This window comes from Lingula anatina, chromosome 3, assembly GCF_051362555.1.
Source record: "Lingula anatina isolate TDL-2025a chromosome 3, LinAna3.0, whole genome shotgun sequence".
In the NCBI taxonomy this organism is placed as follows: domain Eukaryota; kingdom Metazoa; phylum Brachiopoda; class Lingulata; order Lingulida; family Lingulidae; genus Lingula; species Lingula anatina.
Genome location: NC_141769.1, coordinates 25,207,140 through 25,220,138, shown reverse-complemented (window position 1 = coordinate 25,220,138; position 12,999 = coordinate 25,207,140). Strand labels below are relative to the sequence as shown.

The 12,999-nt window shown below is 39.0% G+C and overlaps 3 protein-coding genes across 11 annotated transcripts in view; all 3 read right to left on the bottom strand.

Moving 5' to 3' along the window:
* Positions 1-286: 286 nt before the first annotated feature.
* Positions 287-5,023, bottom strand: LOC106171475 (uncharacterized). The gene is made up of 9 exons (XM_087009161.1): positions 4,875-5,023; positions 4,521-4,563; positions 4,153-4,255; positions 2,682-2,875; positions 2,449-2,481; positions 1,937-2,140; positions 1,533-1,667; positions 935-1,072; positions 287-510 (listed from the first exon to the last, which is right to left on the bottom strand). Exons 1-9 carry the CDS (start codon positions 4,917-4,919, stop codon positions 440-442), a joined length of 966 nt encoding a protein of 321 aa, XP_086865287.1. The 5' UTR covers positions 4,920-5,023; the 3' UTR covers positions 287-439.
* Positions 5,024-7,029: 2,006 nt separating this feature from the next.
* LOC147763123 (collagen alpha-1(XII) chain-like) lies at positions 7,030-8,989 on the bottom strand. The gene is made up of 2 exons (XM_087008753.1): positions 8,917-8,989; positions 7,030-8,688 (listed from the first exon to the last, which is right to left on the bottom strand). Exons 1-2 carry the CDS (start codon positions 8,987-8,989, stop codon positions 7,526-7,528), a joined length of 1,236 nt encoding a protein of 411 aa, XP_086864879.1. The 3' UTR covers positions 7,030-7,525.
* A 636-nt stretch (positions 8,990-9,625) lies between these two features.
* LOC106156136 (stromal interaction molecule 1) overlaps positions 9,626-12,999 on the bottom strand; it is a 29,630-nt gene continuing 26,256 nt past the window's right edge. For all 9 annotated transcript variants that reach the window (XM_013531244.2, XM_087009151.1, XM_087009147.1 and 6 more), the window contains one exon: positions 9,626-12,710. In XM_013531244.2, coding sequence (XP_013386698.2) covers positions 12,347-12,710 — 364 coding nt within the window. In that variant the 3' untranslated portion in view covers positions 9,626-12,346. The remainder of the gene's footprint in view (positions 12,711-12,999) is intronic.

Sequence of the window (12,999 nt, the reverse complement as noted above, 5' to 3'; positions counted from 1 at the left end):
GCCAGGAGGAAATTGCGAAACCGAAAAGGATATCTTTGCGCCCCTCCCCAAAAATTAGAACGTTTTCAAGTTTGCCATGATTTTAGATATTTGTCCACAAGTCTTTTTGGATATTTTACATGGTATTCATTGGCCCTTTGGAGATTTTATGCTTTCTCACCTAACAAGACACGTTTAAAAAAGATATCAGAATACAGAAAGAATATATTTCCCTTTAGTTATCAGTCAAAATTGCATTATTATCCATCATATGTAAATTATTTATACTATAAGATACAACTCCTCATTCTTTGCATTTGTTTCTTTATTATTTACTTCAGAATAATTATAAAAAACGTAGAATGTTCCTGTAATTTTGGTCCTATGAAGTTCTATGTCAGTTTCGCAAGTGCTGTAGTTATTGTTAGGTCTCTCTCTCTCTCCCATCTGTTTGTGCCTTTTAGCCAATGATCACTGGAGGAACCTCTGGGATTTTGGAGTCGCCGGAACCACCAGATCCGCTGTCTCCGACTAAAATGAAACATAAAATATATAACTTATTGAGGAAATATTTTCGACTACTCTGCTATCTGACAGGTTTTAACGATCTCCAATTCATACCCGTTTCATCACAATGGTATCTGAAACACTTACTTAGAGATGTTATGTGTCCGTGGCGAAATGCGTTTGATTCGGTTAAAAGGATGTTTTTCGGTGAAATGCAAGTACTTTCTCTCGGTATGTACAAGTATCTCACACGTAACGCATACTCAATCACTGTTCTTCCACACGCATAGAAAACATGCTTTTATTCAAATATTGATTCAAATCATATGGTAAAACGTTGGTTGATACAGTGACTTAATCAACAGTACCCTAGTTATCATAGAAAATTGTGATCAGCATCTTTCAAAACAGTGGAATGTCATTAAGTTTAATTTATCATTTTTTTTACCTGTATATAGAGAAAACTCGTCATCGTCGCCACAGATTTGGTTCCGGTTGCCAGAACAGGTGTCGGAGCATTTGCCAGGGCGCAGAGTTGACTTTATCAGCTCGTTGCCACAGTAACACTCATTACCGTCCTTCAGACCTGAGAAAATGATAAGAGACACCGTACACCTATGCCCGATACATATATCTTAGCTCATCATTGTATCATGTATATACAGATAGGCCACGTGTGTCTTAGAATGAAAGCAGTGCGTTTAGAAGTTGGTTAGTTGAAAACCTTCGCACACTAGTAAGGCTTTTAATTTTCGAAGTGAAACTTTACTGTGTGTACCAGGCATTTTCGCCTGGATCTTTCCCCAAAGAAATACAGAACTAGAGAAAAGTTGCCATAAGGGGGAGGGGGGGGGGTATGTGCATCCCTTACTATAGCAACAAAAAAGATACCATAACTACGACGATGATTTGTGTGTCACGACCATTGCAACTTTAATGCTATAATTAAATTTTCAGGGACGCGTGTTTTGTCCTACTCACAAAACAAAACAAACAAACAAACAAACAAACAATTATCTAGCCTCATTGTGTATCGGATTTCTTACCAGCCAGTCCATGTCCCTTCTGATCACAAAACTTGAGGCAAAATTCCACCGTCATGGATTCCTTTTCTAATTTGTCAGATTTCAAGGACGCGGCGACATCTTCCTCGGCGAAACAACCCACGTATCCGCTGATGTCTGAAAAAAAGAGCAAAAGCTATCAAAATGTTCAAGCAACATCAAATACGCACGTATCTGCCACTTTTGAACGTCGTTTCACCAAACAGTTCTACGTGTTTTAACTATAAGTCAAGGTCCAACACAATGAGGGGTGTGACCTTGATTTTAGACAGGCAAGAAGAAACATAGATGAATAAAACAGAACATCTAAATGTACATTATGATCTCTCTCTCTCTCTCTCTCTCACACACACACACACACACACACACACACAATCTCTCTATACCTTCACACTTTGGAGCTGGTGCACTCCAGGCCACATTGCCGTCCTCGCCGAGTTTACACTTGGCTTTGTAAACCCCAACCCTGGTGGTTCCATCGGAGCAGTAGTACTTAACACTGTCTCCCTGGAAGAAGAAGCCCTTCATCTCCTGGTTGACGCTGGTCTTCCCCGTGAATCCGAAGCTGCTGATGTCGGCACAGGTGATGGCTGGGAATGACACATGTACAGAAATATTTCACAGTGGTATTTCAGATATAGAAGCGCTAGAGATACACTTGTTGTTTGTAGTCGCAAGCCTGTCTGTTTGTTGCTTTGCCCGTCTGACCGTCGTATTGACTGCTCGTCTGTGCAGCTACGTGTATATCACAGGCGTAAAAAATGTATATTTACCGACGCATGTATTTACTGATTAACTCAAACATCTATTGATACCACAATGCCTCAGATAGATTATTTAATTTCTACTGATACCACACAGAGTAGAATTTGTCATATGCCTAAGAGTCTCAACTTACTTGGAAGTTTTGCGCTAAGTGCGCTCACCGCAACTGAAAAATAATAAAAAACGACATTATCAGTGGGGATGATATATGGGAACAAAGAAGATATCTAAATACTGACAAACTCTTTTAAAAAGCGTGAGTGAAGTGGGCGTCTCTTCTCTTGAGACCATGCACCGTTGAAGGTGGGGGTCTGTCCATTATGTTAATAAATATTGCACAGAGTATATGAGACTGTGTATAGTTACCATCGTACACAGAGAACACCCTCTTGCTTTCACCGCCACATATCTGTTCGCCGTTGCCCTCGCACTTGGCCCTGCACCTGTCACTTGCTTGCAGAACGGTGGCCATCTTCTCTGACTTCATACCACACCAGCACTCGTCCTCGTCGTGAAGCCCTGCTAGCTCCATCTTTAGAGCCTGGCAGTACGCAAGGCATCTGAGATTAAATAAACCAATAATATTAAGTGAGACCGAAGTCATGCTCTTCTTATATGAAATATTTGTAATTGTTTCTCGTTGTTTTTACATTATCTCTGACCAATTGGTTGGCTGATGTGATAGCCAGTGGAGTCGACAGTTGTTCATGCGATCCTGACTGGGACATACCAGATGGACACCCCCCCCCCCCTTATGGTAGGGCCTATCTCCTTAACGAGCACTCACCATCTAGAGGTTCAAAAATTCGTAATCCATAGATAAAACAATCTAATTTTCCTCGAAAAAGCTTCTAGTTAAAGTTTTGCACATTTCTGATTCAAGAACTTAGTTGTAAATGAATTATGATTTATTAAGACTGTTTAGACCATGCCTGGCGTTTCACTAGGACATATCGACTCTAACCACTTTTTAGCAGGGGTTGTCAGCCTTTTGGACGGCTGCATTCGGAAGGGGATGTAGCCATGAAGGAATTTTTGAAAAAAAAAAAAAAAAAAAAAAAAAAAAAAAAAAAAAAAAAAACAACAACAACAACTTAGTTTAAAACGCATATAGTGTATTATAAAACAACCAGTTATAACACACCATCACACTTCACACCGCATGAAGGCGGTGTAATTGCAGACCGCGTGTTTGTAGCATGAGGAACACTTTTACAGTGGGAACTTATGCGTACGGCACTAGCTCTGGTCGGGGTCCATGTCTTGGATTTCTATCCGCCTTGAGGGAGAACTGAATTTAAATTTGAAGAGAAGACTAGTATTCCAAATTGCGAATTAGCTACTTCTCCACATTGCGTTAGTTGCGACTGCTTTAAATTGATTGCGTCAGTGTTACCGCATTGCGTGTGATTGTGCTTGCCATACCAGATATTCTCGACAGATACAACAAGAATCACATCTAAGGATATTTTATGTCATGTCGTGGATGATGATGTCTTCAGATTTGTGCATCTTTGTCTCTGACTAAACAGGTCTAAAGGTCGTAATTTTAATCATTTTTTAAGCCGAGGCCATTATCGCCTCGGGGTATTTTTAGTTAGCACCACAAGCTTGTTTATTTATAGCAGATAAGCTATCATTTTCGATGCTACACTGTGACCTTCATTTTAGCATCTTTAGACGTTTTTTATATGAGATTTTATATTTCAAACGATTCATATCTTTTTTGAACCTTTCGAAATTTTACATTCCAGGTCCCATCAAAATCTAACGTTCTCTAGTACCTTCACATTTCTTTTCAAAGGAATATGCAGCACGTCTGTGCACTGGTACTTACTTCTCTACTGTGAGATCGTTAGCTTCCCATTTAGTATCGCGTTGAAATATTTTGTCCTCCGATTTCTTAGCGTCAGTGAAGCACCCTAAGCCGCCAGGCATTACTGAAATAATCAACACAGTATTTTTATTTTCTAATTTAAAAAAAACTGTTAGAACTATTACTCAGTAGCCACCTCAACCTTTTGTGCTCAATAACGATTGCAAATCACTTAAGTCTGATTCTATTCCTCAATAAGGGAAGTATTTTATTATCTCTCTCTCTCTCTCTCTCTTTCTCTCTCTCTCTCTCTCTCTGTGTGTGTGTGTGTGTGTGTGTGTGTGTGCGTGTGAAGCCTACGTGTGAATACTTTTCCATTACTTACATACCTTTGCTAACCTCAGGCTCATCCGCCGGGGCAGCTGCACAAAACTAAAACAAGCAAAATTATGAGATACATTGTTTCGAAAAAGTTCAAATTGCTTACGACCGAGAGTCTAAATCTTCAAAGTTTATGACACTCTTTTCCTAAATCACCCCCATTTCCCCCACCTGCGCTCCCGGAATATTCTCACAAGCGCATGTTAAAAATTCTCTGTAAAGTTCATGTAGTTTGTCCCCTTTTAAAAGTTTCTTTCGCGATGAAAAGATGATTTAAACTGCTCTCTCTCCTTCCTCTTATAAAATCTTTAAGCTAAATACAAAGCAAAAAACTTCAAGAACTTGTATTTGAGCATTTTTACCTGCAGCAGAGCCACACATGCCAAAGTGATTAACGTAGGCCTCATCTTGCGACGCTAACTTGCTGAATCTGCGCAAATCTTCGTCGTGCTCCATTTATACGGCAAGGTGTCGGTTGGGGGATAACCACTCCACAAGACAGCGATTAAGGTCTTGAGTCAGGGTTATCGACTATAATATTTACCAATAGATATTATTAATCAGTTTAGATACGCATTATATAAGAAGCATTCAGGTGCAGTGATGTTTGGTTGACGGTGGATTTAAATTCCCTAGCTTCAATCATGAGCCTAGGACGTGTAGTCAAGGGAACTTACAGCGCTGCAGTACGTAATTTTTTCAAGTGCATTCACTCGACGTTATAAGTTTTGCACAATTCAACCTAAAATCATGCTCATATTCGAAACTACCATTAATCTTTTAAAATAACGCATGATCCTTACGAACTGCATTTCAAAACTTCGTGACATTAAATTTAGCTGCTCAATACGTTGTCTTCGTGTTTCTTGATCTAACTTGCAGCATACTAGCTATAGTCCGCTTTATAACTGTGTATCAAACATACGCCATTGTACAAAATCGTTTGGTGCATCTTCCCCGTCCATACAAAGAAGGAAAAATGCCTACTGTTGCTCATTTTTATATGATTTTGCCTATGGAGAAATCTGAAATAATGAGTTCCCCGTTTTAATTTTGCTCTTTGTTTCGTCAGATTGCTATCAACTAAGGTAAAAGGTTTGTATGTTTTCTAAAGTAGCGAAGTGTATAAAGGGTATTCAATATGTGTAATGCAGTACATAGGCCTAAATACATGTATTTTCCATATTATTTCAAATAATAATTATCATTTTATTAGTAATTCACAGGGCTGCTAAAGCTTATATTTATTTATTTGTACGTATATCTCCTCCGCGCGAGAGAAACATTTAGTTGGCAAAGTCGTGACCATAGCATTAAGCCGACCATACATTTATATATCTATCTCATAGATAACTCTAATGGTCGTTAACCAATATTACATACATAAGGTTTAAAGGTTGTCAAAAAGTAAACAGTGGGTGTAACAACAGACATATTGTTCCATAGTGGCACCATTAGCACATGGGTGGCAATGATGCCAAGGTCGTACTTAATATCAAAGGGCTTCTTTTTTTATTACAGGGCCTGGGCGTCCAGAAACTGGTTGTCAAAAACCTCATTTTCTTCAATACGTTTGCTTATTCATTATCTTACCCAGGCCTACCCAACTACCAGACTCGGCACCTAAGGATCCTGAATTAACCGGTATATCGGACCACACTACCCGTTTTCAAGGTGTGTGTCAGATCGCATTTCGGAGTATCAGCCAGAACACCGACAGGATGAGCCCTGACATGCTCGGCTGTCACCTTGATTGGATAGTAAACGATTGTCGTAAAATCGCTATATGATTTTAAAACCGGGTTCATAATTTTGAAAGCCACCTAGATGAACCTTAGACTGCCACATTAATCTAATACAATGCAAAAAAGCCCTATCAAAAGTGGTTAAAACATTCAAACCGAATGTCGTTAAGTCCCCATATATCCCCAAAGAGACAATAAAATAGAGTACTCTAAAGTAAGAGTACAGTTTAAGGTTGTTCAGCCGAGCGTGGATGAGCCCGCAGTCGTGCTACAAAATTTATTCTGGGGTATGATACTCCGAAATGCGATTTGACACACACCTTGAAAACGGGTAGTGTGGCCCGATATACCAGTTAATTCAGGATCCTTAGGTGCCGAGTCTGGTAGTTGGGTAGGCCTGTTACCTAACGGCAACGGAATATTGCAGTCGGTCAAGACTCATAGCAAGCAAATGTCCATTGTATCTGGAATTAGATTTTCAATAACAAAAAAGGATGCCTGGTAGTACTATTTGCATACTTGAGATAATGTACCGCAGCTACGTGTCTTTACTAAGGTCCCCTAGGCAGTTCTATCATTGACAAAACGATTAAGTTATTTCAACAAGGTGATACAGGCATGGTATTGCTGTGCCACCTCTCGGGATGGAAGGTTTATTATTTTGACATCGGTGAAACCGTTTGAGTTGGGTTTAACACGTGATTCGACTATTCGTTTCATTATTTACATATGAAGATTCACCATAATCACAGTGTTGATCTCTTTTAAGAAATAAGCTTTATTTATTTATGTTTTACATATAGAATGGCGGTAGCAGTGGTTTAGAAAAGTTACGAGATGTTATGATTAGGAGTCGAAATGAGGATACAAAGTAGCGTTTTCTACATTTTCCTTGTGCTGTTTAACTATCGTGAACTTCATGTAAATTGAATGCTATGGCAATAATTCACCGTGTTACAAGCAAGACTCTAAGGAAAATCAAATCGTCATGATAAGGAAAAAGTTCGAAGAAAAGAAAGGGTCGGAAAGTACATATTCCAATGTTGACGCTAAGATATGCACATTTCACACTTGAGATGGTTTCATTTCTAACATCTAAAAGAAAAAAAAACAGTAGATACAAAAATGTCAATGTGCCTATAGTCTTATTGAATCTATAAAAATATATTTTACTGCATAAGCAAGTCACTAGAATATTTCGCAGTGAAATGCCAGCATCCTTTAGCGCTATACACGCAATTGTTTTATCTGAAAATTTCCATTTTACTTTAAAATGAAGCCCATGCTGCTTTCGGTGACGGTTTAGACTTCGTGTCTTCGTTTTCATCTTCATCATCATCCTCTGGAGTGACCCTAGGGCGGCGCTTCTTTAAGAAGAAAATTAGTAGGCAACAGGCAAGAACCCCCACTGCAGCAAGGAACGCTGTCCCGGCGCCAACCATGATCTGAACTACAGGGTTTGACATCGAAAGAAATTTCTGCACACCGGCCCCAACTGCTTGGTCTAATTTGTCTCGGTCAATTGATCCTTCAAAGTTGTCTTGCCCATCTTCGACTTTGTCGTAACCCGCTGATTTGGTGCTTAACCGAGTTGCGTTGGGTGCAGCCGTAACCGTTCCGTCAGATGCCAATGGCGTGGGCGTTGAGGTGCCATTGCCTGCAGTTGATTGACGTTGCAGATCTAGCGATGTGGTTGTGGTGCTGTATGAGGTTTGGCGTTCTCGTGTGAGAGACACCCTCAAAGGTGTCGCTGATGGTGTGGCAAAAGGTACGCTTGTGGGCATTGTAAAGCTTGGCTTTGTCTCGCTTCTAATAGTAACCACGACAGTAGACATGCTTCCCTTTGTAGGCCCTAAATCTGTGCATCCCACATCCGAAAACGAACCGCTTAACTCTCCTAGCTTTTGAAAGTCGTCAGCAACAAAAACGTGTTTGTCTATCGGTGCACTTGCCATGGTGCTTAGCTCTCGGTGACTGATTTTGGTACCAATTGCGACGGCATACATTTCAATGCCTTGTTGTTTTGCCAAGTCCGCTTCGTTCTTTGTTAAAGCAGCGTTATTGGAGGCGCCATCTGTAATGATTATAGCGATCTGGTTTGCGTCTGCTCTTGCTCCTAGAGGTTTGCGCGCATTGAGGTAAGCCTGGTGCGCTATTCTAATGGCTACGTAAGTTTCCGTGGACCCGCCTAAGTAATCAACATCCTTAATTTTTGCAAGAACTGCCTCTTTCGTGTCAAGTTCGTTCAACCTAAATTTCACTCTGTACCCGCTGGAGAAAGTTATTAGTGCAACACGCGTTTTGTTTGGTCCTACGTCGAATGATGAATTGACTACGTCTAGCATAAACGCTTTAACATTTTCAAAATCGAAACGTCCAACACTACCTGACTCGTCCACCAAAAATGCCACATCCAACTTGGTTCCACAGCCTGTAAAATATTCAACAGATTTCAGGTAAGAAACGCTTTTGAAGAAAATTGAATTAATTCCAAATCTTGTTAGAAAGGGATAGCGAGTAAGAATACTTAATTATGTTAAGACGCTATGTCTTTTCAATAATTTCCGCTTTGAATACTTAAGTCTATTTGTTTAAAACGCCAAAATATATATATAAATATCAAAAGCTGGATCTTGCTTCTGTTTGACATTTAACTCACCACAAAAACAGGCTGGGAGTGCACCCAAGAACACAATAGCAATGAAGACACCGATTTCTTTGGTCGATTTCATTCTCAGAATCGTGCTCCTAGGTGTCGCAGAAAGGCGACCTCCTCAACGATATGTCAAACTGGGAAAACGGAGTAAGTCACTTGTCACTTATGATATATTTACGTCCTGTCATATCTATACGATTTCTTCAACAACTTTGACCGTAGTACTTTATTAACTTCAAATATAGAAATAGTTTCTCCCTGTGATATTGGTCCGTGAGCCGTTATCTCTGATTAATACCATACCTGGCATGTAATCAGGTGCATGGCGACGTAAAACACTGGATAGGTTACATGCCAATACTACACCTACTACATTATTTAAATTATTTTTCAAGGGGAAAACGCACATAATTACAATCTAGGTAATTATCTGGCATAGAGGCCACTGCGTGACACCAAAGAAAAAGGTGGACTGGGTTGAAGGTTGGACCATTCCACGGCGACGGGGACCCTCCGCCGGTGTTGCTAATGAACGAACTGGTAACAAACTGTCTCTTTTGGTCGCCAAAACCATCTGTGACGCGGAGAAAGCATAACAACAATCTAATCGGTTAGGTATTCATGTCTATATCTACACACTGACATGACGTAATTGTCCAATATGCAGTCTTTTCTAGGTTTCACAACATACAGCAACAAATAAACATAACGATTGGGCTTTATTATTGATTTTTAATAAAAGTTATTTAAATTACATGTGACAATTGGCGACTCCCTCTCTGCACACAAACCACAATGTGATTAACAATTAGAATAATGTACACCTTCACATGTCCATCCTATTGAAATAGTCTTGACAAAGACAAAATTATACTGACGGGTTTTTAGTGTTACAAATGATTCCATCACATCTAAAAGAAAACGTGTCTGACACGCCGCTTTATACCGTGACAGTTATGAACCGAACATTTATTATCATAACAATATGTACAATTTGTTATGCATAAAAAGTTCCAACGTCATCTTGAGTGCGTGACGTCATTTAACATTGCCAACGTCACAAAACTCGGGTTGACAAAACGACAAACGTTCCCTGGACTTCATATTGTTTAACAATGAACGCACTTAATAAACATTGCACAAAAATATTATACAAACATTTCAAGACGCCACGCCAGTGCATACGGGTTTTTTTCTGACATAAGAATACATGTCAACATGTAACAAGAATATACTGCACAAAGCGAGGGAGGCAGATAACAATGAAAATAATAACTCCATTTCTCAAAGATTATTTCAAATATAACAGTTTTCTGAATTCATTTTATGATCCACACACACCCAGGTGAGCATTGTGAAAATGGACTGCATCACTTGGTTCAAAGGAAACAGATTATATCACAGCTGGTTCTTTGCTTTCAAAGATATGTGACATGTACCACCTTGCCACACGTATTTTCTGTGTGTACTACATTCTGTATCAGAGACACGGCAGAGGATAAAAATGTTTCAATTTTCAGAAATAGCATTCTTCGGTGCACTGTGAACGGCTTTTCATAAACATAATTTGTTACTCTGTTGTAAAAGTACTTCCATTCAATGTGACAAGCTGCCCTGGATGTAGGGGCCTGTTCAGAACCAAGATGATCCGGGGACTAACTGATCAGCAGGTTAATTATGGAGCGCGCTTGACAATGCCTTCCACATGTGCCTTCCTGCAGGGGCAGGGCTATTAAATTTCAGCCTGCTTTCAAGTTGGTGGTGTCACATTTGATTTCCAGTTTCGTAAGTCTGCGGATCTACTTGGTTCTGAACAGGCTCTTGGTGAACTTCTGTCTCCACGGCTATCTGAGAACCACAATATATACATATACAGATACTGACTTGATCAGTAGTGGGAACATACAACAGAAATACAAGGAATGTTACAAAAAATAACAGCAACCAGAGAGCACTTCATTATAATTGTTGTTCTGATTGTTTGAAAATATTGGTGCAACGTTGACATTAGGAGTAGGTAAGAAATTGAAGTTACTGTACTGGATGTGCATGGGAGAGGGTTACAATCAACAAACCCAATGCCAGTAAACACAGTGAAATAACAGAAAATTAAATAACTGTTACGTGTAAAACAAGTTCACCAAAATAGTAGAACATGAAATGACAAGATGTTTAACGAGATACCAGTTTGCAAATTTACAGACTAGATATGTACATCACAATCTCAAAGTATGGAAATAATCAAGTTCCAGGAAAATCATTTGACATAGCACAGTTTAAAGGTGATCAAAACCCATTGCTATTTCTACCCTGATTATGAGTGAAAAAGAGTCCACACTAGAAGGTGCACTGGTAACATTTCCAAAGACGTGCTTGTAAAGCAACCAGTGAAGTCGAACACTTTATAGATATAACAGATTGAAGGAGAACAACGCCTGAATGATAACAATAACCGAAAATAGAATATATAATAAAACAAAACAAAAAATATTTGTTTCAAAGGTAATCAAATCATTTGTTAAGATTTAATTCTGAAATGTCGTTAAAACAATACTAGTGCAACCTCACTATAAAGCAATATTATAAAAAGTAATAAATTTAGTGCAAATAACCCAAGTCCAATTCTAAGTGTCACATGTGTCAAAGTGGTTGCATTCATCAATATGGGGCTACATCTCCAAAGATGCATCTATATTTTTCACTATCGATGATCACTCAATAGTCTGTCTACGGCTTTTTAAAACAATTATTTATACTGCATAGGTAATTTGATGAGGTTTATCCACTTGCTAGTTGGTAGAGTACTACAACACAGCTGAGAAGACAAAGGTGTTGAAAATGTTACTTGTGAACTGAATCCATACCTCTCCCTCAAAAACAATTATAACAAAAGATGAAACAAGAATCATACCGCATTGATTCAAATAACTGTAACTAGTCTTTACACTGTAAGATGTGACCTGGTGGTCTAAGGCAATCTGACAGGTCCCTTTAGCCAACAGATTGGGTATTTTCTACACACTTTCTAAATGTACAAAGAAATCACCTGACATACAATCTACAATATTTCTGAGATCATCTCCTAAACCATAAAACCACAAACCAGATTTTATATGTTGCTAAAATTTAGGTCATAAGGGAAATCTGTTTATGGAAACCAAGGGACATAAAAAATGATGAAAAATACCTCAATAATTCAGGCTAATATTTAGTGACCAGACCCTGGTATGATATAAATCAACCAATATTGATCCACCTTGTCATGACCTCCATAAAAAAGAACCACATAAAGGTATGAACCGAGGCACCAAAGAGAGTAATTTTGCATGTTACATTGCTATAATGATTTAAATCTTCTAATTTCATTACCATCACTGGGGTGAATACAGCTACCCATTCTACATGTAACAGCACCAATGACCAACCCACTCGTTTAGGATGTCTTCCACTTATCGCTGTGGTCCTTTTTCAAGAAATTAGGCAGTAGTTTCCTTTTCTTCTTTTCCTTCCTGTCAGAATGGTCCAAATGCTCCGTGGACCCTTCCTCTGGACTAGAGTGCTCCTCGGCCACCGTGGAAGGCACCGAGGATTGTATAGAATGCTTTGGAAAAGTGCCCAGTCTTTTTCTACCCTCAGTAGTTGCTTCTGATAGTGTGCTTAATGAGCCTTCTGAGCAGGAGTTCACCAGGGGTTTCCTGCTCACGCTCATTGTGTCTCTGTCAAGACTTTTCGACTGTTTATATGTGGACAATTGGGAGGAGGTACTGGACTTGTCACTAGACAAATCATTTTGGCAGCTGCAAATGATAACAAACATGACAATTAATTGACTATAGTCTTTGAAATGTCCGTACAAAATAATCTGTATAGCTTATGCTATCAGGGTTACCATAAATGTATTTGTATACTTTCGCCAACACTGGACCTGCACCTAGACATAGCTTATGTGTCTGACTTACAAAAAGATCACACAAATTTCAGAAGTCAGAAATGACATTTGACAGCCATTATCTAAATCATCATAATAAGTAGCTTTTCATGTTTCTTCTTAATTTCCAAACATTCAAAACCTTTTTAAAAACAAAA

Excerpts from the sequence above, each read along its gene's own strand:
- LOC106171475 (XM_087009161.1), bottom strand. The coding sequence starts at position 4,919 with ATGAGGCCTACGTTAATCACTTTGGCATGTGTGGCTCTGCTGCAG. Across the intron at positions 4,564-4,874 it reads CATGTGTGGCTCTGCTGCAG|TTTTGTGCAGCTGCCCCGGC; the intron begins GTAAAAATGCTC and ends TGCTTGTTTTAG. Across the intron at positions 2,482-2,681 it reads GGTGTTCTCTGTGTACGATG|TTGCGGTGAGCGCACTTAGC; the intron begins GTAACTATACAC and ends ATTATTTTTCAG.
- LOC147763123 (XM_087008753.1), bottom strand. The coding sequence starts at position 8,989 with ATGAAATCGACCAAAGAAATCGGTGTCTTCATTGCTATTGTGTTCTTG. Across the intron at positions 8,689-8,916 it reads ACTCCCAGCCTGTTTTTGTG|GCTGTGGAACCAAGTTGGAT; the intron begins GTGAGTTAAATG and ends AATATTTTACAG.